At 36.5% G+C, this 24,586-nt stretch overlaps 1 protein-coding gene across 2 annotated transcripts in view; it reads left to right on the plus strand.

Annotated features, from left to right (window-relative positions):
* Positions 1-24,586, plus strand: part of LOC123314196 (acetylcholine receptor subunit alpha-like 2) — a 65,765-nt gene that overhangs the window by 33,247 nt on the left and 7,932 nt on the right. The window contains exon 1 of one of the 2 annotated variants that reach the window (XM_044899325.1): positions 11,965-12,015. The exons of the other annotated variant lie outside the window; for it this stretch is intronic. Coding sequence (XP_044755260.1) covers positions 11,980-12,015 — 36 coding nt within the window. The 5' untranslated portion in view covers positions 11,965-11,979. Of the gene's footprint in view, positions 1-11,964; positions 12,016-24,586 lie in introns of those variants that run through there. 2 annotated transcript variants of the gene reach the window in all.

Below are 24,586 nucleotides of genomic sequence, written 5' to 3' on the forward strand. Positions count from 1 at the left end.
GCAGAAATAATTGTTTTATATAGCGTGGATTTATCCGCTATAGCAAATGCAAGGAATTGTTTTGATCGTGGGAAAGATATTTCGAATAACCGAATAGAATTTCTCAAAAATAAACAACGAATTTAGTTTTGGGTTTTGCAAAGAAGAAGATCCATGATCTGAGCTGCTGGATCCCAGTTATGGTTGTACTTCCTTTATCGGGATACATATTGAAGACGATATGGTAGGCTGCTTCTTCCTCTTTATTGCAAATTATGTATGATGGTTCACTCTCGAAGACACCTGCATCAACAGTCTTCGATTTACTGCATTTTCCCGCACTCTATGGTGGTTTTGATTTTTCTGGTTTTCCGGAATTTACTTCTCACAAATCGTTAGATAACTGTTGAAGTTTCAGAGCGGAGTTATAAATTTCGTACTCGATACCAAAGGTTCATTGAAGAAATGAACTGACACATATGTAGCCTCAAAAATTCCATTCATTATTGAGGTTACTGAAGGTTGTAATTACCAAACTAACACCCCATATAACTATCAACTGTGCCTGTCGATCAGCGTTTTTTCATTCAAGCGATAATATCCGTAATTATAGATGAATTTCAGTATTATAGCTTTATATTAGAGAACAGAACCACGATAGGTACACTTGCTGGTAAAATCCAATGAAGCGTTTCCTTCTATAATGCCCTAGCTACACCTGAAATCTACGAACGTGGTTAATGCTCGATCTTACCATTCCAATTATACGATGAACACCTTCATTCGGCTGCCATATAATTAAACAGATTAAAGAACGAAGTTGAAAATAGGAATAAATTAATTTTGGAAGCCAACAAGTAGGCGGCGAAACTAAATGAAGAGCCTTCTACGTTTTAATTATGCCGGCGTTTGTGGCACTAACCGTTTCTGAAAATTGGTAAATGAACTGGCAATTATCGCAGGATAGGACTGGGGAAATGTTTTGTTTGACAAGTAAGTCAATCAACCATTCTTTTGTAGTATGTACAGATTATCCCAAATTGCTCGATTTCTGGTACTCTACTAGATAGGTGAAAACGTTCCATTTGACTTGGAGATATATCCAAATTTAGATATTTTGTTGATTTCGAATTCGTACCATATCTGGAAACTATAAGAATTTTCTACAGGCCCTTTTTCACTGGAAATACGACACTATATTCAACTACTTTTTCATCTCTTGTACTAAGGGTGGAAAAAAAACTAACTATCTATTTTTGAGCTCATATTGTACAAAAAAAATTGCTTTTCATTAATAAATGTATATTTATGTCGATATATTACTTCTTTACTCAAGGCAAAATCACTATTTTAGTGATCCCATTTTTAGACAGAATTCTATGAAACCATTGACCACAAAATTGTCCACTGCAAATAAATATCCATCTCTATGATACGAATTGAAAGTCTCCGTTCATAGAATTTCATTTGTTAGCTGAAACATCTAGAACTTCAATAAAATCATGTAATTCGTGTTGCACTCAATTTGAATAAAAATCGAATAGAATTTCCATAGTCAATTCAAATATAACTCATAAAAAATTCTCAAATTGAGTACCATCATTCTGTAAACAAATTTGACATCTTTTTTCAACAGAATTCACATCTATTATTCCAATAAAATCATGTAATTCATGTTACAAACAATTTTAATGAATACCGAGCAGAATTTCTATAATCAATTTTAATATAACTCATAAAAAATTCTCAAATTGAGTATGTACCATTACTCTGCAAACAAATTACACATCTTTTTCTAACAGAATTCATAGTCTCTGATGGCGTTCCTGATTCTCTGCTCCAAATCACCAATATTTATGACTGGAGTCCTGAAAATGTCCACTTCATTCAGAAATTAATATATGTGAGACAGATGAGACTCAGTAGTCATTTTTATGCTGATTTTGCCTTGTCATGTAAGTAATATATCTCCGATATACCTATATTTTTTTGAAAAGGTATTTTGTTTTGGTATGATATGAGATTAAAAAAGTATGCAAAAAGTTGTTTTTTTTTTACCATTAGTGCAAAAAGCCTGTAGAAAGATTTTATCGTTTTCAGATATTTTCGAAAATGAAGAAGATATGGCATATTTTCGAAATCGACAAAATATCAAAATTGGGTTGTATCTTCAAGACAAATGAAGATTTCGTGAAGCGGTTTCCACTAATGGACTTTTCACGAAAATCGAGCCTAGGACTCCTTTCCACGTTTTTACATATTTAGTCTAGAAGTAGGTACTAGACACAGCTAAAATCAAGCAATTTGGGATACCCTGTACTATAGAGGGCGTTTTCAAAGGTCAGTTTAATTCTTGACAAAAATCATCTAACTTTATAAAATATTCAAGATGGTAGAGCTATCATCCCTCAAGTCTCAAGTCCAAGGTCATTATTTGACATTTCAAGTACGGCTGCATGAAAACATGAATGGATCATGAGTCATGATTTGTTTTTCAGTTTCGGAATCTGTTGAAAATTGCCTGTACTAGACAAATATGTAAGTAAAATATGTTTGTGGTCCTCTAAAAAACTGGAGCAGAATTGAAATTGTTCGTTGTCAAAGTAATATTATTTTTGCTATCCTATTTTTAGCTCATATTCAAGTTGTGCAAGACTGTATGGATATCAAACTGATGGTGATAACTTAGACCATCAGTTTTTATGAATATTTTAATAAATGAAGAAGAGTTACGGTATTGAAAGTGCTTCTGGAATTGTGGCCAAAGTGATATAATTATGACTGTTTTTGGCTCATTTCAACGATTACAATTCAATTAAGATCAATTTTATAATTGAGATCTTGAACTTGTTGCTTTTATTCATTCATTATTTAATTAAGAATAATAATAATGAGGAGCAAGCATACATCTTTCCAACATCATAATCTCTTGTGTTTTGTAAATTTCCCTGTTCGGGCCTGTCCGCATAATCCGTTCATAATTCCTGTGTAGGACTGGATGGTCGATGTTGGAGTAAGATCATAATGACAGAAACGTTCGTTTGATCGGCGTGAGCGGGCCCGTGGACCACACATACAGCGTGAATACGTCAAAGGCCGCTCGGCCTTCATTCATATAGGTGAAATTGAGGAAGCAGCATCAAAAATGGTTACGATCATAATGATAGAAAACGTCGTCGACACGGTGAATCAAGAACCAATCTCGGGAACTAGGCGTTGTGTCGGTGGATAAAATTTATCGCCATCGTTCTTGAGCGTGTCGCATTTTTAGAGGAATGATGGGAAATTCAGCTCGGAGATTTACGGACTTATTGCGGATATCAGCTTCGTTTTACGATTATTCGGGGAATCGAAAAAATTGGTTCGATGAATCGTTTAACTGGCTACAGTGTGCGCTGCCAAGAGTGGCTTCAGGCGTAGTGCCAAGTCAAGTCAGCATCTGATCTACGACAGTCTTCTGGAAGTTGAAATAAGGCCGTAAATGAAGGATGTTTTTGAATCTTATAGTGGCTCCCTCAATATTTCATCGATGGAAAATGAATGGAATTTTGTGGGAAGAATGAATCACCTTCAAGAGCTAGAGTATGACTTCTTCAGAGGTTAAACTTTGTTTCAATTTTTTTGGCACAATTGGCACTTCGATGCAATGTAGTTTTCAGACTCGTGTTTCAGAGGTAGATTGTCTGTGACCACCATCCATCTCTTTGCATTCTTTCAGAATCCCAGAATGCTCTGTTTAGTCTCGAATTCTCAATTCAGGCTAAGCTAATTTGGCTAACCTGTATTCCAGGAAAAGGCCTAAGAATGACAAGTCCAAAATGACCTGTATAGCTGCAATTGGGCAGGAGCGTAATGTGTCATCTTGCCATATAAAAATCTGGCTACATTACGATTGTTACAACACATTTAATCACATGAGCATTTTAACTCCAAATGGCAATTAAGACGTAGTTGACTAAGGTTCCTGTGGGTCCAATATATTTTTATTAAGAAAGAGGAATTTGGTTTATTTGGATCTGAAGAATGACGTGTAGCTATTTTTTCAGTGGAACTGGTCCCAGAAGACGAGAACGTTTCGAAGATTTACTTTTATTCATAAATCATCTGTTCGGCATTTCCAGGGGACTAACATATCTTGTCGTTTTGTGTAGGTATACGAGGCTGTCGATTTTATTTATCGTGAAATCAGAGTCGTACGTGTAACTTGCAAGGTTTTCAACGGCACTGCGGTTGAACGGCCTTCATTAAGGTGATACATGTGAATGGGCAATGACAATATTTCAGTCTTCAGAATGTAAGTCATGATCTCACTGGCCCAAGACCTTTGATTCTCGGAAGATTGCTTCGCTTATTTATAATTATTTCGAAGGATTACGCGTTGGAACTTACTTGATTCGAGGTGGTACCGATGCTTGCTTGGTATTGCTGCCCACGCGCTCATAGTTGAGTTAGTACTCATAATTGAATGACACCAAAACATGGGAGACATATTTTTTTCAAATAAAGGAGTGGAATGAATATGAAACCTTTTCTCTCTGTAGCATATGAAACCATCTTGTGCATAAATAATATATATCTTGAAGTCCTATTATTTTCACGGCTCTATGAGCTGATCTTGAGATTGAGTTGGTATTTTTTTTTGTTGATTGTGTACCTTGCCATTCGCAATGAGTTCCAGATTAATTATGGTAGGTATGTTATATAATGGAAATATTGTCATGAGATTATTGTGTTCTCCTGTTAAACCTGTTGGAACTAAACGATTTGTTATTAGTATATCAAACATGAAATAAACTATAATAAGAATATCAACCATCGATGATTTTTTTAACTTCGTCATTCTGAAATTATCAATTATTGGTGGAATGTTGTTTTAATGGGTTTTACCAGTCGTTAAGAATGAAGCCTCACCTTTCAAATCACCCTGTGTAACTGAGGAGGTTATCATGTACCCTCTGCGAGGGGTGCAAAGTGGTTGAGTTTTTACAAATGCCAATCGTATTTTTTGGTGCTGAAATGGATTGATCTAACGTTTCTAGGGATGATTTTCTCATGGACGTGTTTTTTTAAATAAACTTTTTATACAGGGTGAGTCTTTGACTCGTACAAATATTTAAACAGTAGATTCTTGAGGTCAAAAGAAACAATCTTTTTCTATACCATCATTTCCGATTCCACCCTGATAAAAAGATATAGCCATTTTAGGTTTTCATAATGAGCTGTGCAACCCCTGGATAAACAAAATTACCTTCAGAATAACTAGCTAAATCTGTGACACTGCACATCTGTGGATATTTTAAACAGAGTTGTATTCAGCCAAAGTACCCAATTTTTCAAATTTCACAGATTCTTTCTAATTCTTGAACATCGAATTCCCGAAAACGGCTCATTATACGAGGAAATATGAGGAATACTTTTACTTTACAAAACGCCTAAATATTCATTAGATAGCGTCCAACTTAGTTTCAAGAGTAGGGTTCTTCGAATGTTTGGTATTTTTATGTTACGTAATGGTCATAATGAGAGAACTGGAAGACGTGGGTGATATCTTGTGTTCGAAAAAGATTCATCAAATGAATGAAAAACTATAATCCGAAATTCATTTCATTCGATAAAACCGTTTGTGAGATAGAACTAAAAATCACATTTTTTATGGTTTTTCAACAGCCTGTATCTTTTGAACTGAGCCGATTTGGAAAAAATTGTAAAGGAAACAAGATTTTCTTTTGACCTCAAAAACCTACTGTAAAAATATTTGTACGAGTCAAAGACTCACCCTGTATTATAGAAAAGATTTGGTCATAATAAACTAGTTCTAGTCTCGTTTCTAAAAATAATCGTATGGAGTAAATATTCAAGTTTTCTAAGAAAACTCCCGAGATTTCGAAAAACGTGAAACAACCTTGAACCTTGAATCCTTTTTAAATTTTCATATAAAGACTACAAGGAGATAATACACCTGATTTTCAAGTATGTCATTATTTGTGTGAGTGTCCATACTCCATAGATGAACTTTAAATCCGAAATTGTCAGATAGTGATAGAAATAATGTCGAAAACGACTTCGGCTGGCTGTAACATCTTCTCTTTATGATGTTTTATGATAAGATCTATAGTAATATTTTATCAGTCGACTAGAATTAGAGGCTACGATGTTCGCGAAAGCATTATCAGTAGCATTAATACTTTGATCCTGTTCGGATCCTTCTTCAAATATTTATATGCATGTGATCCTGCCGAAAATAGTTTGCCGTTCTATTTTTGCACCAAGCGGAGCGACATTCAAAAGAGCCGCTAGCAATCTGTTTGCTCATGATTGTCGCCACTATTTCAATCATAGTCGCGTGATGATGATAATTAGTCCCTGCCGGTGTTTTTACGACACGCTAGACCGCTCTTAAATCAGGACTTGGAACAGGAGTTTTACTGCACGATTGGTTAATTGTTCCTTATCAGTATGTGCTTTGTAAGCCTCAAAATAAATTTTGTCATGCCGGAATCGATATATACAGCTATTAAATGAGTAAACGAACAGGTTCGTTCAGAAAAAGTTATCAGGCTTCTGATACATAGTGAAAAACTAGCTAGGCAAATCAATGATATTTTTATGTTATCAGTTTGTTCCTGACTTTATGTGGGGTGAGTCTTTGGCTCGTACGAATGTTTCATCAGTAGATTCTTGAGGTCAAAAGAAACACTTTTTTCCTATACCATTTTTTCTGATTCGGCCCTGATAAAAAGATATAGCCAGTTTAAGTTTTCATAATGAGCTGTGCCAACCCTGGAAAAACAGAATTACCTTCAGGGTAACTAGCTAAATCTGTGACACTACATATCTGTGTATCTTTCAAACAGAGCTGAATACAGCCAAGGTACTCAATTTTTCTAATTTCACTAGATACTTTTATTTTAAAAAAACATTCAAATATTCATTATATAGCGTATACAACTTAGTTTCAAGAGATGGGTTTTTTGCATTTTGGTATTTTTATAGTACTTAATGTTCATAATGGGAAAACTGGAAGACGTGGGTGATATCTTGTATTCGAAAAAGATTCATCGAATAAATAAAAAACTATATTCCGAAATTCATTTCATTCGAAAGAACAGTTTGTGAACTGGAACTAATAATATTTTTTTTTATGATTTTCAAACAGCCTGTTTCTTTTGAACCTAGCCGATTCGGAAAAAATGGTAAAGGAAAAAAGTGTTTCTTTCAACCCCAAAAATCTACTGTTGAAATATTTGTACGAGTCAAAGACTCACCCTGTAAATGGGAGGCTAGGGCTTGATGTTGTAGACAGGAGTAGCAATGACAACAGCATCGTATATAGATACTTCATTCACTTTCATTTTAGCACTCGGTTGGCCATAGAAATTTGACACATTTCACTCTGATGTATAGTACGAAAATGTGGGGTTATGACGCTTGTCAAAACTTTTTTGGGTTTTAAATCAACGCTATGTTGCCCGTTCTACGTAAAAGTTTTTGTTATTATGTATTTTATCAAAATGTCGAATCTCTTCGGGAAATATGTGACGAACATAATAGAAGTTTACACAAACTGATTGAAGGCATACCAAATCCAGTTATTTGCATGGAAAATACAAGAGATCAGTACTATATCATAATATGCACAAGCTTGAGGAGGGTTAATGTTCGTTATCTTCTTTGGCTAAAGTTTGAATACGTTGCATCATTTGTAGATTTCAAAATATTAACTCAAAGATAAAATGCATATGATGCAGTGGTTGGGAATGGGTATCTCCGAAAAAATTAACAGATAATTACAAGAATGTTAAATTCTTCAACAAAAATCATCTTGCATCAATGTAAGTGAAAAGAATTAAAGGAAGTTTCAAGTCAAGATGAACTTCACCTTTGAACAAAAATTTCACAGGAATAAACAATCAACAGGACAACTGGCGCGTATTTGTGGCTGTTCATTTAAATACATTGATATAATAATAATAATAATTAGGTATTTATTGGTACCTTAAGACATTTATAATGTATAGGACAATTCAAATGAAAAATAGCAAAATCAATTTTCGGGAACTTATTCTACGATGACATTCATCGAAATTCCTGAAGTAAACTTTTCGCATTAATTCACTCAAACATAAAATTCTCAAATGCCACCACCTTTTTGGGTCTCCCAATAGAAGGAAATTCTTTGTCAACCTCTTCATTCACAATCTTTCTGATTGTGGAAATACAGGAAATATTCAGCTGAAATATAAGTCGTTTGGATTCAGATGAAACATTATATAAATTCTCTTACATTGAATATGTTCGCTACCCCGTCTGACGTATTGTGGATTTTAGAATATCAGGGTATAACTGTTTGAATGAGCGGACCTGAATTCTAAATAGCACTTCCTGAAACCCTGTTTCTTTTTTCAATCACTTTCAGCATTTTCGTAATAAAAATTGATCTTAGTTGCGGCAACGGCGTTATGACATTAACGACATTTCATGAGTGCCAACCTTACTCCGTTCTAGTTACAAAAACTTGAGAAAATTATTTCATGGCCAACCGACTGCTAAAACAAATGTGAATGGAGTATACATATGAAATTCTGTTTGTGTTTCAACAGTTTCGAACTGATCATTCAGAACTAGTTACGAACTAGATGTGCGGAATTGCGAACTGATTCGATTCGGTTGTAAATTAGTACAGGATGATAACTGTGAAGTTAAATAAACCTATCGCAAATTCAATTTTCTGCATCGCCTCGCATGATCTTGGCGTAAAAATCCATAACCCGAATGGGTATTGAAGCCCACAACACTTCTTAAGCGGCACCTCAAAAACTAATCGCCTCCTAAATAGCCACTTTTCAGAATTCCACTCCCAAATACGGCCGAACCATCATCAGCAATAACACTTCTCAGTGCAGGCGCTTCTTTCGCAAATCGGCGAAATTATATAAGCCTGAAAGCGTCCACAACTAATAATAATAAGGATACGAACTATAAATCTCTCGAGATCTGAAAATATGTACCCGGCTGTACGGCGACGTTTCGTAATAGCGGTCGAGTGGATGATAGCATCATTCGTCGGCAATTATAAAAGCGAGAGGCACCGGGCGGCAGGCTCTGAGAATTTTATAATACTTATAAGGTATCTGGGCTACAGAGCCGAAGAGATAGGCCTCGGATTATTCAAATGAAAAAGAAGGTGTAAATAGTAATGCGTTTACGTTGTTAGGTGACTCACTGCGTGGTACGCTGAGAAAAGAAACGGTCAGGACCGAATCAAAGCGTGCATGGATAATTTTAGACGGTTTCTCCTAACGATATTGGATAATTACACCTTAGGAGCGTTAAGTGTTCCATTGAATTGCTCGCTTCTAATTGATGCGGTGTGTTATTTCTTCTTTTGAAGGATGGGGAAGGACGTACACGAGTCGCTTTTTCCACATGATGGACCGCGACAACGTTGCGGTAATGCGGTAGCATGTGATTTATAATGGGGATCAGGTGGAGGCATTATTTTTAAAAGCGGCTCGTGTTTTGAGGAAAAGTGTTCGGTTTGTCGCCGATTAATCACACAGGCCAACTAGCGTTTTGGTTTTTCAACTGTTCCTGGTTAATTTTTGGGAAAGGAATCCGAAAAAGTCTCAGATTTTTTTCGTTTACTCACTTATTTAACTTATTCTTTAGCCCAATCTTCATAAATTTCGCACTGGGTGGAAATTCATTCATATTTCTAGCACAAAATCAGTTCACTCGAAAATTGGAAACGTTAAACAATAGCTGATTCAAAATTCATAGAAACTAAAGAATTTATCAAACGAGGAGCAGAAAACCATTCAGATATAAGAAAGTAAACATTTGATTACTCAATTTCTCATAAAGGAATATGTGGTGCACAAGATACAACAACTTTTGAAATGGTCAAAAAATTTCTCAACTTTTGTGGAGCAGTATGTTTCACGTTTTTGCTTCAAATTGCTTGTTGAATCACTTCGTCAACTTCGGCTAGAGGTAACTTGCATACCCTTTATATTATATAAGGCACCAATTCGTTTTTTCATTATTTTAAGCTGTGATACCTATTATGGTTTCTTCAGAGAACTGTTGAGTAATTAAAGATAGATAAACCTAGAAAACAAAATCAATAAAAAACTGCGAATCATAATTTTCAAAAATCTTTTCGCTTCTCTATCCCTCTATCGGAGGATATACAGGGTGGGTCTTTGACTCTTACAAATATCTATTTCAACAATAGATTCTTGAGGTTAAAAGGAACACTTTTTACTTTCACCATTTTGTCCGAATCGACTCGGTTCAAAAGATACAGGCTGTTTGAAAACCATGAAAAAATAATATTTTTAGTTCTATCTCACAAAAATTTCGGATGATAGTTTTTCATTCATTTGAGGAATCTTTTCGAACACAAGATATCACCCACTTTTTCAAGTTTTCTCATTATGACCATTACGTACCATGAAAATACCAAACATTAAAAGAACCCAACTCTTGAAACTAAGTTGGACGCTATATAATGAATATTTGTTTTGTAAAATAAAAGTATTCTTCATATTTTCTCGTATAATGCACCGTTTTAGAGTAATTTGATGTTCAAAAATTTAAAAGTATCTGTGAAATTTGAAAAATTGGGTACTATGGCTAAATACAACTCTGTTTGAAAGATCCACAAATGTGTAGTGACACATGTTTAGCTAGTTATTCTGAAGGTAATTTTTTTTTCCAGGAGTGTCACAGCTCATTAAGGAAACTTAAAATGGCTATATCTTTTTATCAGGGCCGAATTGGAAAAAAATGGCAAAGGAAAAAAGTGTTTCTTTTGATCTCAAGAATGTATTGTCAAAGACTCATCCTGTATAAATGGAATCGGAAATGTCTAGTGATATTTCTAGGATTGATAGACTTACGCCTAAAAACGGTTATTGATTTATTGAGGGTTCTACCTACCTTAGGGCTCCTCAATTTCTATCATAACAAATGAAATAACACTTGGTATTCTTTCACCCCTAAAACTAATTTAAAAGCAGTGGTCCACAATGTTGGTTCACCACCTTACCTACTGTTGTTATTCTCTGAAAATACCAACAGATCTATCTAGAATTACGAATTACTGGAACAGGCTTGATTTTTAGTTAATATATCGAAATCCCTTTTCAAGAGAACGAGAAAAAGTTTCAAATAAACGATAACAAAAGACTTATGTATGTTCAGATAAGGGTAACCCACCCATTGTGAACTACAACCTTAGTAGTATCGAAAAATTAAAGGGAATCAAGCAAGAACGTGTCTTGTTATCCTCAAATAATACTCAACATTTTAATGATTATGGTAACCATTTCAGAATTTATGAAGTAAAAACATCGTTAGGACCAAAGTGAGAGCTTTTTGAAACATAAATTCATTACACCAAGACCACATATTTTGCGATATACCTGGCAGTTAATAAGAATGGAACAAAAACTCATCGAAATTATTAAAATACACATCAAAACAAACAGCTGAAACGGTCCGTGAAGTTGAAAGTTATGTAATATAATGAGTGAAATTTTTTGTGCTCAACATATTCAGTTAGAAACTAGATACGTCCACATTTTCGAATTTCATCAACCACTTCTCCCGAATTCCCTTCCGAAACTTCCCGAGCCGGCCCTGTCCGATGTCTGTGTGTTGGTGTGTCGAGGCCGTGAGAACGTGGAACGCGCGCGAGTCTCAGGCGGCGTGCGACATCGCCACCCGCGGCCAGACCGGCCACGCACGCTTCATCGGTCGCCGCGAGAGGTCGCGAAGGCCAACACACGACGCTGGATAAGACCGGCTCGAGGAGCCCGGCAAGGAGCGGCTGAGTAGCACACGGAGTTACCGAACCGGGTAACGATCGCGGAGAGCTCCGGGATGAGAGCATGGACCATTTCGGGGCAGGGCGGGACTCGGGAAATTTGTACGGCTGCGAGATGTTCGGAATTTGTTGTTCTATCGTTGATATTTGGGACTCGGGTGTGTTTTATGCATAAGGGGTCTCTTTGGAACTTGAAATTAGAGGTACCTATACTCCATTCGCATTTATTTCAGCAGTCGGTTGGCCATGAAATAATTTTCTCAAGTTTTTGTAACTAGAACGGAGTAAGGTTGGCACTCATGAAATGTCGTTAATGTCATAACGCCGTTGCCACAACTAAAATCAATTTTTATTACGAAAATGCCGAAAGTGATTGAAAAAAGAGACAGGGTTTCAGGAAGTGCTATTTAGAATTCAGGTCCGCTCATTCAAATAGTTATACCCTGAAATTCTAAAATCCACAATACGTCAGACGGTAGCGAACATATTCAATGTAAGAGAATTTATATAATGTTTCATCTGAATCTAAACGACTTATATTTCAGCTGAATATTTCCACAATCAGAAAGATTGTGAATGAAGAGGATGACAAAGAATTTCCTTCTATTGAGAGACCCAAAAAAGTGGTGGCATTTGAGAATTTTATGTTTGAGTGAATTAATGCGAAAAGTTTACTACAGGATTTTCGATGAATGTCATCGTAGAATAAGTTCCCGAAAATTGATTTTTCTATTTTTCATTCGACTGGTCCTATACATTATAAATGTCTCAAGGTACCGATAAATACCTAATTATTATTATTATATCAATGTATTAAGATGAACAGCCACTAATACGCGCCAGTTGTCCTGTTAATTGTTTATTCATGTGAAATTTTTGTTCAAAGGCGAAGTTCATCTTGACTTGAAACTTCCTTTAATTCCTCTTACTTACATTGATGCAAGAGGATTTTTGTTGAAGAATTTAACATTCTTGTAATTATCTGTTAATTCCTTCGGGAGTTACCTATTCCCAACCACTGCATCGTATGCATTTCATCTTCGGGTTAATATTTTTGAAATCTACAACTGATAAAACGTCTTCAAACTTTATCCAAAGAAGATAACGAACATTAACTCTCCTCAAGCTAGTGCATATTATGATATTATACTGATCTCTTGTATTTTCCATGCAAAAAACTGGATTTGGTATGCCTTCAATCAGTTTGTATAAACTTCAATTATGTTCGTCACATATTTTCCGAAGAGATTCGACATTGTGATAAAATACGTAATAACAGACACTTTTACGTAGAACGGGCAACATAACGTTGATTTAAAACCCAAAAATGTTTTGACAAGCTTCATAACCCCACATTTTCGTACTATACAGAGTGAAATGTGTCAAATTTCCATGGCCAACCGAGTGCTGAAATAAAATAAAAGTGAATGGAGTATATGTATTGCTATAATTTTACTTCATTCATCAGTGATTACCGAATAAACAACTTGAATTATTGTAATGTAAGTTCATATGAGGGTGATTTTCCTTTCTGCATATGTTTCTACAAGTAATCTATGCATATCAGCTGCATATTTCTTTAAATTGACAGTGTAATGCCCGTTTTCAAAAACGAGTCCTAAAATCCAAGGGAAACTATCAATATTTCGAAGAGATCGATCCTAGATCCAGCCCTGCGTTTCGGCTTCCTAATAACTCCGCATTATTTAGGCGGAAAATATACATATCCTTCGCCACGATCGACTGTATAAAATTCGTACCCGACCACTAATTATTGCCCGCGCAAAAACAGATATAACTGGCGCCTGTCCAACTCTGCGAAATCGCAAAAACGAAAATCCTTCGCTCTTCGAATTACACACACAGGAAAAACCTTGGGATGTCCGATCTTTTTTTCCGTTCGAACGCGATGCGCCAACGTAGGAGACGCTTGAGGTGTTCTGTGGGAAGATAATCTGGAAATCAAGCGGGTAACTTTCGAATAAAAAAGGATGCGGGGGTGGCGGGTGTCGGAGGAAGTTTGTTTGCGTGGATAATAACGTCGGAGGATGTGTGGGGAAGATGAGGGCGATTTTGACGGGAAACGATTAGTCGGATGTATCAGAGAAATATACACTGCGCAAAAAAATTAACGCACATTATGGAAATAATCTGAAATTTATTCTACAACTGAAGGTGTTCTCAATGATAATTTTTTTTATCAGAATTATGCATACATATGTTATCCACTTTCAACGGTTTTCTTCAATACAGATGTTTTTTCCCAGCAGGAATAAAAAAAGATGATATTATCAGATTTTGAATGTATTGGCTCCATTCTAAAATCAGTTGTTCTCGATCAATTCTAGTGATCAATAGTTTTTCTTTCGTTTGATTTTCTACACTCGATCGCTATGCAACGCGAAACACGCAATTTGACCCAAGATGAATGGGCCCAAGCGGTAGTTTTGCGAGAAGAAGGGTGGACATACGCAAGAATTGCAGAAAGGTTTGGAGTTTCCCATACAAGTGTGTCCAGAATGTTGCAGCGATTCAGGGAGACAGGTATGAATGTTCGAAGACCAGGACAGGGAAGACCACGGGTAACATCTTCCATTCAAGAACGTTACTTGGGAGTTTCTTCGTTGAGACAACGGTTTGCAACCGCTCGCCTCCTTCAAATTCAGCTTGGGCAAACTCATGAGGTGCAAATTAGCACTCAGACAATAAGAAATGGCCTCAGAGAATATGATTTAAGGCCTCGTGTCGCGGCAAGAGGCCCAGCTCTTACCCCAGCCCATCGAAGGGCGCGTTTGGATTTTGCGAGAGAGCATATCCATTGGGAAGAGGCCGATTGGGAAAGAGTTCTCTTCACAGATGAGTCTAGATTCTGCCTCTACCATTGTGATCGACGTTCCCTTGTATACAGACGTCCACATGGAAGATATGCTCAGTGCAATTTCCTGAATACTACTGGTTTCGGGGGAGGATCGATTATGGTATGGGGTGGAATATCTTTGACTGCTCGCACAGACCTAGTGGTCGTTGATAATGGAGCTATGAATGCTGATAAGTATATAAGGAACATTCTTGAAGAGCATGTAGTGCCATTTGCCCCATACATTAGTGAAAATTTCATTTTTATGGACGATAATGCCAGACCCCATCGTGCGCGCATCGTTCAGAAGTACCTTGAAGAGGTTGAAGTCTCTCGAATGGAATGGCCAGCAAGAAGTCCAGATCTCAATCCGATTGAGCAGGTTTGGGACAACCTTAATAGAAGGCTGAGAAGTTCAGAAAATCATCCAGCTACTCTTAATGACTCAGGAATCCAACTCGGAGAAATCTGGGAAGGATTAGATCAGAATCAGGGCTAAAACGAATCTCTGAAGCACTGAATATTTCATACGAATGCGTTTATCATAATAGTTCACGTCAATTTGGACATGAGAAAAATTGCTGCAAAATGGATCCCCAAATGTTTGAATGTTGACCAAAAGCGTGCAAGGGTAGAAGCATCGCGTTCGATCTGTGCTCGATTTGAAAACGATGTAGACTTCTCAAACCGAATTGTAACTATGGATGAGACTTGGGTACATTTCTACGGTCCAGAAACAAAGCAACAATCGATGGAATGGGGACACTCTGGTTTTTCAAGACCTAAGAAGTTTCGTGTCCAAAAATCTGCTGGAAAAGTTCTTGCTTCAGTTGTTTGGGATTGCCATGGAGTAATTATGATTGATGTTTTGGATAAGGGTAGAACAATAACCGGAGATTACTATTCGACATTACTGACCACTCTACGGGAAAAAATTAAGGAGAAAAGACGCAGAAAGCTATCCAAAGGTGTTTTGTTTTTGCAGGACAACGCCCCTGCACACAAATCTCGTGTTGCCATGCAAAAAATTCGTGATTTAGGGTTTGAATTACTAGAACACCCCCCTTATTCTCCAGATTTCTCCATCCGACTATTATCTCTTTCCTCAACTGAAAAAAAGTTTAAAAGGTAGTAAATTTTCTTCCAACGAGGAGGTAATAAAAACTGTGGAGGTCTGGTTTACCGAGCAAAAAGAAACATTTTTTTTGAAAGGTCTAGAGACGTTGCAGGTTCGCTGTAATAAATGTATCCAATTAACAGGAGAATATGTTGAGTGATAGGTAAATTATTTTGACATTGAAATTTTGTTTGGTTCTATAGTAGGCTAGGACTTCTTCAATATATCCTCGTAGTGTTTCACTCTCGAGAGGTAGAAATCATTTCATGAAAAATCGATGAGGTTAATTTTTGGTGTTAATTCCAATTGGAGTGGAGTGCTCGGGGTTAGCCAAATAGAGAATTCGTGAAACATTGAACCAAATCCAAATCTACTTCTTGCCTAGGGTCAAGAACTGTTTTCACAAATCCAGAATCGGTTGGGAACTAGTCCAACAGTCCGGAACCAGTTCGAACTTCGTTGAAACGCAAATTTCGATAGATGCATAGGAACAACCCTCGACATCGAAACTTCTTGGTCAGATCCGTACGGATATGGCCGCGTTTTCGGACACCGCAATATGCGAAGCCTCGCAACGACACCATAAAGCAACAAAAAAGAAGCAAGAGGCCTCTTCGTAGGGCGGCATTCTTCAGAAGCATCTCCGGGCGAGTTAATACGCTCGTCCCACACACACAACCGGGAGATGGTACACGTACTTTCAGAGACCATGACTCCGATCATTTTTTTTCGATCGGCCGAGCGTATACCAGGCCGTTATTTACTGTGATTTGGACGAGGCTCGGAATACGTGGCGGTCGGCTCCCCAAATAAAAAAATCATAATAATAATGAACCCTTTATATCGCCGGATATCTCCGAGCGGTAATGAGATACGGAGAGTTTGAGATTGGAGAGGACTAGGAACCGCATTGTTACTCGATTATTGTCGAGGTGATGATGCCCTTGTGCGAGTCGATGTGAGGAATTTATGTAACGAGAAAAAAAAAGAAGCGACGGATTGGATGAGGTCGTTAGTTTTTTTCACGCCGCTGCAGGATGCTGCTACTAGTCCGCCGACGGTCCTGAATGAAGGTCTGAGATGGATTCAGTCAGCTGAATTCGAATATTTACTTTTTTGTGGATTTGGAGGTCGATGACTCATGTTTTAGGAGTGATTGATGTATTTCAAGTGACATCGAAAACATGCCATTTTTATAGGGTAGTCATTATTTATAAACTATTATATGTATCTGAAATAAAAATCACAAATACATTAATTAATGGACCTTCCTTCGTCAATTACCATCCTACAAAAAAGATGATAGACGTTAACACTTAAAAAACATCCAATCAATTCTATAGTCAATTTGATTAACTCTAAAATACATGAAAAACTTGAAAATTAGAATGAAATTGACTGGACGGAATTTTTTTTAAATATGTGAATTTTTTGCGTTCCTTTTCGTTCACTCTAGATAATGCCATAATATACTAAAGCACATATAAAAATAACATCGAGTATTAATGAATTTATTAGAGAGAATAGATATATTAGATATAAAGGGTGAGTCTTTGACTCGTACAAATATTTTAACAGTAGATTTTTGAGGTCAAAGAAACACTTTTTTCTTTTACCATTTTTTTCGAATAGGCTAGGTTTAAAAGATACAGGTTTTTGAAAAACCATAAAAAATATTACTTTCTTTTCTATCTCAAAAACGGCTTTAAGGAATGAATTGTATATATCTTTTTCAGGATTTTTCGATAGTTAGCTTTTGAGTAGTTTATCTCTCGATAAACGTAACCGTAGATGAAAATGTGATACATATTCTGAAAGAGCAACTCGTCTAGTAATAAATCTGAGAATTTCATCCATCTAAGTGCAACTGTTCGGTCTTGACGAATTTTTAACTGAACCCAGCATTTTTAGGATTTTTCTGAGGTCAGCTTTCGAGCCGTTTTTCTCTTGATAAAAGTAACCGTAGATATAAATGTGACACATATTCTGAAAGAGCAATTCTTCTAGTAATAAATCTGAGAATTTCATCCATGTCGGCGCAACCGTTCGGTCTTGACGAATTTTTAACTGAACCCATATTTTCCAGGACTTTTGAAAGGTCAGCTCACGAGTCGTTTATCTCCCAATAAATGTAATCGTTGATGGAAAAATGATACATATTCTGAAAGAGCAACTCTTCTAGTAATACATCTGAAATTTTCATCCATCTAAGTGCCACCGTTCGGTCTTGACGAATTTTTAACTGAACCCATCTTTTTCAGGATTTTTCGAATGTCAGCTTTCGAGTGGTTTATCTCTCAATAAAAGTAACCGTAGATGAAAATGTGATACATATTCTGAAAGAGCAACTCTTCTAGTAATAAATCTGAGAATTTCATTAATATAAGTGCAACCGTTCGGTCTTGACGAATTTTTAACTGAACCCTTTTTTTTCAGGATTTTTCGAAGGTCAGCTTTCGAGTCGTTTATGTCCCAATAACAGTAACCGTAGATGGGAATGTGTTACATATTCTGAAAGAGCAACTCTTCTAGTATTAAATCTGAGAATTTCATCCATCTCGGCGCAACCGTTCAATCTTGACGAATTTTTAACTGAACCCAGCTTTTTCAGGATTCATTTCTATGGTTCTGTGGGTGGACAAATGAAGAAAGTGATGGACAAAAATGGACTTCCCTGAAGTTCCCGTGAAGTTTTGTCCGATATTGCCCCCATCTCTTTCGGGTTTTCAAAAGAATATCATTCAAGGACTTCTATTTAGTCGTTAAACAATGATTAATTGCTCAAGGAAGTTCCCATATTCCGTCTCTAAAAACGTTTTATGCAGGCTCCTAAAGTCCTCCAGATTTTACGACTTAACGCTGTAAGATTTCGAAAATTAAAAACAGCTGTGGTGTCATATTCCTATCTGCCCAATTTTACAATTATAATATGATGATATAAGATTCCGAGAAAGTGAAATCTAATTATTAATCAGACTGGCCCATGTGAAAAATTCGTTTTATTCTATGAAACGTTAGAGATTGGTTTATTTTCAGGTCTTATTCTGCTGAAAGGAAAATTTCCTGCTGCGAACAATAAGCGAATAGGATATAAAGAAAAATAGAGTAAAATATAATATGAGAACAAGATACGCCGTAGAGCCGAGTGTACCACGGACCAAACGCATTGGCGTAGCCAAGAATCAGACTTGCCTCATAAAATCCCATTTGTCTGTCAGATGTACCTATGTAAGCCAATACGGGTCACTCAAATTTGGTCAACTGCTCGAACCACTCTTGAATGTATCTAAAATTATTCCAAAAATTTTGAATAGTGCAAACTGACATGTTATAAGTGTGTATCTCATTTAGATGTGTTTCAATGAATGGTGGCCATAAAGAAGGCTGAAAATTGGTTTAAATCTTGAAAAATCGTTGAAATGTTTAAACATAACTCATACAAGGATTCATTGGTAAATGGGTGGAAGCTAAGAGTAGAAAGAGAACACTGAGGTTGAGTAATTCAGTAATTTTCCTGATTTAATTGATTTAATCTTCAGTCCCTTATTTTTTGGGTCACAAACTTGAAACACAAGAGGATGAGCAGATTTATTATTCATTTCGATTAATCTGCGATAATTTCGAGTAATTTTACCACTGAAAACGACAACATTTTCTATTAGATAAATATAAGACCTCTGCTTTCGTGGTGTTTCAAGAAATTAGCTCTACAACTTTTACATTCCCTTCCTGCTGCCACAGGCGAGCACCAGCTACGACGACACTGGCTATATCGAATGGTATGCAGCAGGAAAACGACTAGCTGGAGGAGGCAGGTACGAGAGACACATCCATCAGTAATTCAAACGCGTGCCGCCATCGTTAAAGACTCGCTCGTTATCTTTTGCATCACCTTCGAAGCCCCAGGTATTGCCGGGCGGTTCGAGGCTGTGTAAAGACACCAGCAGGGCACCAGGAGTTAGTGGACTCTGACCACAAAGAGCCAGGAATGTATTCGATGGGTTTTGCGCGTGGTTTTCGGGAAAATACACCTTAGATTTCCGAAGTAGAACATACAGTCGAACTGAAAGTGCTCTATAAAGTTATCCTCACCAACACCACAATAACAAAAAATGATCTAAACAACAGAAGACAGAACAGAACAACAGAACATTTTAATCGTAGTCGGAATACATGGCTACCTTCAGAGGGGTGAAGGTATACACACCTGAAGAGGGTTTCGTGGCTTAACAACAAATTTTTATGAAAATCATATAATCTGTCTTTAGTACCTTAACTTTTGTGGAGCATACGAGGATGTATTGATATCTAGTTAGCCTAGAACAGTTCCATGCATAAAACAAAGATTATAGAGTAGAAAGATGGGAAACGAGGCGACTAAAGCGATTTGAGCGACATCTGTGTGTCACGCGTGTTTTTAAAACGCTAGGACTGGTTAAAATATTAATTTGAGTGCCATTTGCAGAAATATATGACATTTTTTAAGATTTCAGACGTCAATTTTGATCGAAGAGGTTTTGAATGTTTTGATTCTCATTCCGCTTTTTGTTTATCTGGCTCGTTCTAGTTGCTGATTTTTGGAGTTTTTTGTCTTATTTCTTGGTGAAAACATCAAAATATTGTTCGAAAATTATTGAATGGTGGAGAACGGTGGATCAAATAATAAAATGTATTTTACGTGATTAAGTTTTTCACTCAACTAAGGAAAATGGAAGCGTAAGTATTAAAAGTCGTAACATGTGAATCGGTCATTCATTGATTCTTATTTTCAGTGCTCCGAAGTGGATAAAATTCTCAGGGCTTGAAGACAATTACTTCAGCAAACACTACTAACTACACCATGTGCAATGAACATTTCACTGCAGGTCAAATGAGAACTGTTCATCGACGTAAATTGTTGTATGCAGAAAGCATCCCTTGCATGAACGGCCTATTAAGTGAAAATGATGATCTTTATAGGTCCATTCAATGATTCTCAACTGCTACTCTTTCAATATATTCAGAAATGCAGAGGTTTTATTGATTTCCATTTGGGAACCAAGTGACTGTCAAATTGTTGTTCAGAAAGTCAAAGTTTTATGAAACCTGCTGTGAGTGTTTTGTTCATTCATTAATCAATTTATATATTGTGTCATGAAGAGACCATATCATAAAGAAATCAAAAAAAAAGCACCAAGAAACTATACTGACATACAGGTCTTGCATATGTCTGCAAGTTTTTTTTTTAAGTGTGGTTCTGAAAATTCTTTAAATAATACCGACATATGTAAGTATCTGGAATATATATGCTATGATGGTTTATTGAATATTGCTTCATATTAATTTCTGATATATGTATATTTTACAAATTCAACAACAAGTTCATTAATTCAGAACAACCTATTGTACAGAAACAACACCTTCGACGTATAGCAGATCACCATATACTTTAGTGTCCTAGTAAAAGCTTCATTTATTGCCCACTATTTCAATTTCTGTAAATTTTGTATGAATTGCAAATAAACATATAGCACATCCAACAGCGTTTTTCGTTGATATCAATTGATTCCAAACAATATTTAGATGAAAACTAACATCCTGATCACAAAGCAAAATCATACTTTTGTTTTGTCGCTCAGGATGTTTGTTTTCTGATAGAAACAAAGTCAATATTGGAATGCAATACTAGAAATAGAATTCGAATTTCGCGCCCCTCAATCAAAAAACAGAAAACTGTTATCAAAAAGTTTTTCTGTATTGACAGTGCGTTTTTAGCGCCATCTCATTGTCACGCGTGTTTTCACTGGCCAAAATGTAGTCGGTTTTTAGTACTAGCGATATGAGGGCGTTTCCTATCTTTCTACTCTATAATCTTTGGCATAAAATATTGCGTTACCATAGCAACGAACAATAACTCATTAGAAGTGTCAGTGTGAAGTTTGAAGTCAAAAAAGTATATTACGAAGATATGCTTAATGTCCTTGGTGATCAATGTTCTTCGTATGCGACAGTGCAAATTGGACTGCAAGCTTCAAAAGAGGTCAATTTTCCATTGAAGATGATGACCGATCGGGAAGGCCAGTTTCTATGTCAGTCTCCGAAAATATCGATGCAGTTCATGACATGATTTTATCAGACCGTCGAATTGGGCTAAAACGGATATCTGAAGCGCTGAATATTTCATACGAACGAGTTCATCATATAGTTCACGTCAATTTGGACATGAGAAAAATTGCTGCAAAATGGATCCCCAAATGTTTGAATGTTGACCAAAAGCGTGCAAGGGTAGAAGCATCGCGTTCGATCTGTGTTCGATTCGAAAACGATGTAGGCATCTTAAACCGAATTGTTACTATGGATGAGACTTGAGTACATTTCTACGATCCAGAAACAAAGCAACAATCGATGGAATGATGACGACACTCTGGTTCTTCAAGACCTAAGAAGTTTCGTGTCCAAAAATCTGCTAGAAAAGTTCTTGCTTCAGTGTTTTGGGATTGCCATGGAGTAATCATGATTGTTTTTGGATAAGGGTAGAACAATAACCGGAGATTACAATTCGACATTACTGACCACTCTACGGGAAAAAATTAAAGAGAAAAGACGAGGAAAGCTATCCAAAGGTGTTTCGTTTTTGCTGGACAACGCCCCTGCACACAAATCTCATGTTGCCAAGCAAAAAATTCGTGATTTAGGGTTTGAATTACTAGAACACCCCTCTTATTAACCAGATTTGGCTCCATCCGACTATCATCTCTTTCCTCAACAGAAAAAAAGTTTAAAAGGTCGTAAATTTTCTTCCAACGAGGAGGTAATAAAACCTGTGGAGGTCTGGTTTGAAGAGCAAGAAGGAACATTTTTTTGAAAGGTTCAAAGAGGTTGCAGGTTCGCTGTAATAAATGTATCCAATTAAGAGGAGAATATGTTGAGTAATAAAATATTTTGACATTAAAATTTTGTTTGGTTCTATAGTAGGCTAAGAATGTTTCTATATATCCTCGTATTTGTTTCGTACTTATTTCTGATGAGTTGATCTAATTTCCCCTGAGATGCAGAACTCATCAAGAAGTCAGTGGAAGTCTATGGATAATGAAGTTAATTGTGTGAACACCTACCCAGAATATCCCAAAAGAAGTTAAATTAAAAAACCACCTCCAAATTAGCATTACATATGGGCATAGTAGAAAAATGCAGATTTATTGAATGCCTCCTGGATCTTGAATGCTTTTCAAATTGAAACGTGAAAACGAATATGGAAAAAAATATTTGATCGAAGCAGGAATGTATCAGTTACTGTTTATTGGTCGAATACCAGCCAGCTTCAGATGTCTGCAATTCTCCAGAAATCCATGCATGTCACGGTCAACCTATCCTCTACAAAAAACCGCCATTAAATTGATCCTTGGCGTCTGGCATCACGCGAACATAAACAATGACTCGCAAACTGCTGGTGCGATCATCCAGAGCGTATAAATTCTCACTACAAAGGCGAGCAGGAAGTGGCGCAGCCTTGGAAAACTTGGTCACTGACGGATTCGTGGTACAAGTGCTTGTGGAAACGGAAGCTGTGCTGGACCCGAATTAATTGTTGAACAAGAGCAAAGTATGGTTAATTTAAATGAGCTAGTTATATACGGGTTGTCCCAAATGAACCCTTAGTTGAGACCCTTTTCCTAGTCTCATGACTCATGATAGGTAAAAATATACAGAGTGGGCCATTGAAAACGAAACAGACGAGATTACAGACGAAATAAATTTTTTCGATAGAAATGCTCGGACAGGTCGATTTCTGTTTCGAGGGGGACAACTTAAGATGTAGGTTACGGACGCATAGCGCTTCAACCCTTGCTACTACAACCCTCACCCCCAATTTTTGAACAGGGAAGATGGGGTGAGTGATACCTCATTTGAAAGGTATTTTTATACTGATTTCAGCATAGTAATTGTTTTCTCATTTTATGCATTAGTTCTCGAAATATTCTTAACGAAGTATTTGAAAATGAAGTGGTGTTTTCATGGCACTTGTAGTGTTTTTTTGTGAAAAATCGACATTTTGAGCTTCAAAACAACCATGACTGTGGCTTCCTTCCTCCAATCCACTGAATCTTTAATCAAGATGTCGAACAAACAAAGCGTATTGCGAAGGAGCTCAATCTTGCTGAAACTCAATCGAAATTATCTTCGATATAATTTGCAGTATTTCCAATAACATGCGGTAACACTTGATCGATAGAAATCTCCAAAAAGTCCAAATACGTACATATCTCTAATCAGATTACCAGGTAAGAAAATCAAATCATTAATGATGCCACAGAAATATTCCAGTCCCAATTCGTGAAACGATTTCCGACTTAATTATGAAGTGTTTTCTCAGTTGGCTTCAATAATGTTTTCATTTTGTTGATTAACTGAGAAAACACTTCATAATTAAGTCGGAAATCGTTTCACGAATTGGGACTGGAATATTTCTGTGGCATCATTAATGATTTGATTTTCTTACCTGGTAATCTGATTAGAGATATGTACGTATTTGGACTTTTTGGAGATTTCTATCGATCAAGTGTTACCGCATGTTATTGGAAATACTGCAAATTATATCGAAGATAATTTCGATTGAGTTTCAGCAAGATTGAGCTCCTTCGCAATACGCTTTGTTTGTTCGACATCTTGATTAAAGATTCAGTGGATTGGAGGAAGGAAGCCACAGTCATGGTTGTTTTGAAGCTCAAAATGTCGATTTTTCACAAAAAAACACTACAAGTGCCATGAAAACACCACTTCATTTTCAAATACTTCGTTAAGAATATTTCGAGAACTAATG

This window comes from Coccinella septempunctata, chromosome 5 (assembly GCF_907165205.1).
Source record: "Coccinella septempunctata chromosome 5, icCocSept1.1, whole genome shotgun sequence".
Classification (NCBI taxonomy): Eukaryota; Metazoa; Arthropoda; class Insecta; order Coleoptera; family Coccinellidae; genus Coccinella; species Coccinella septempunctata.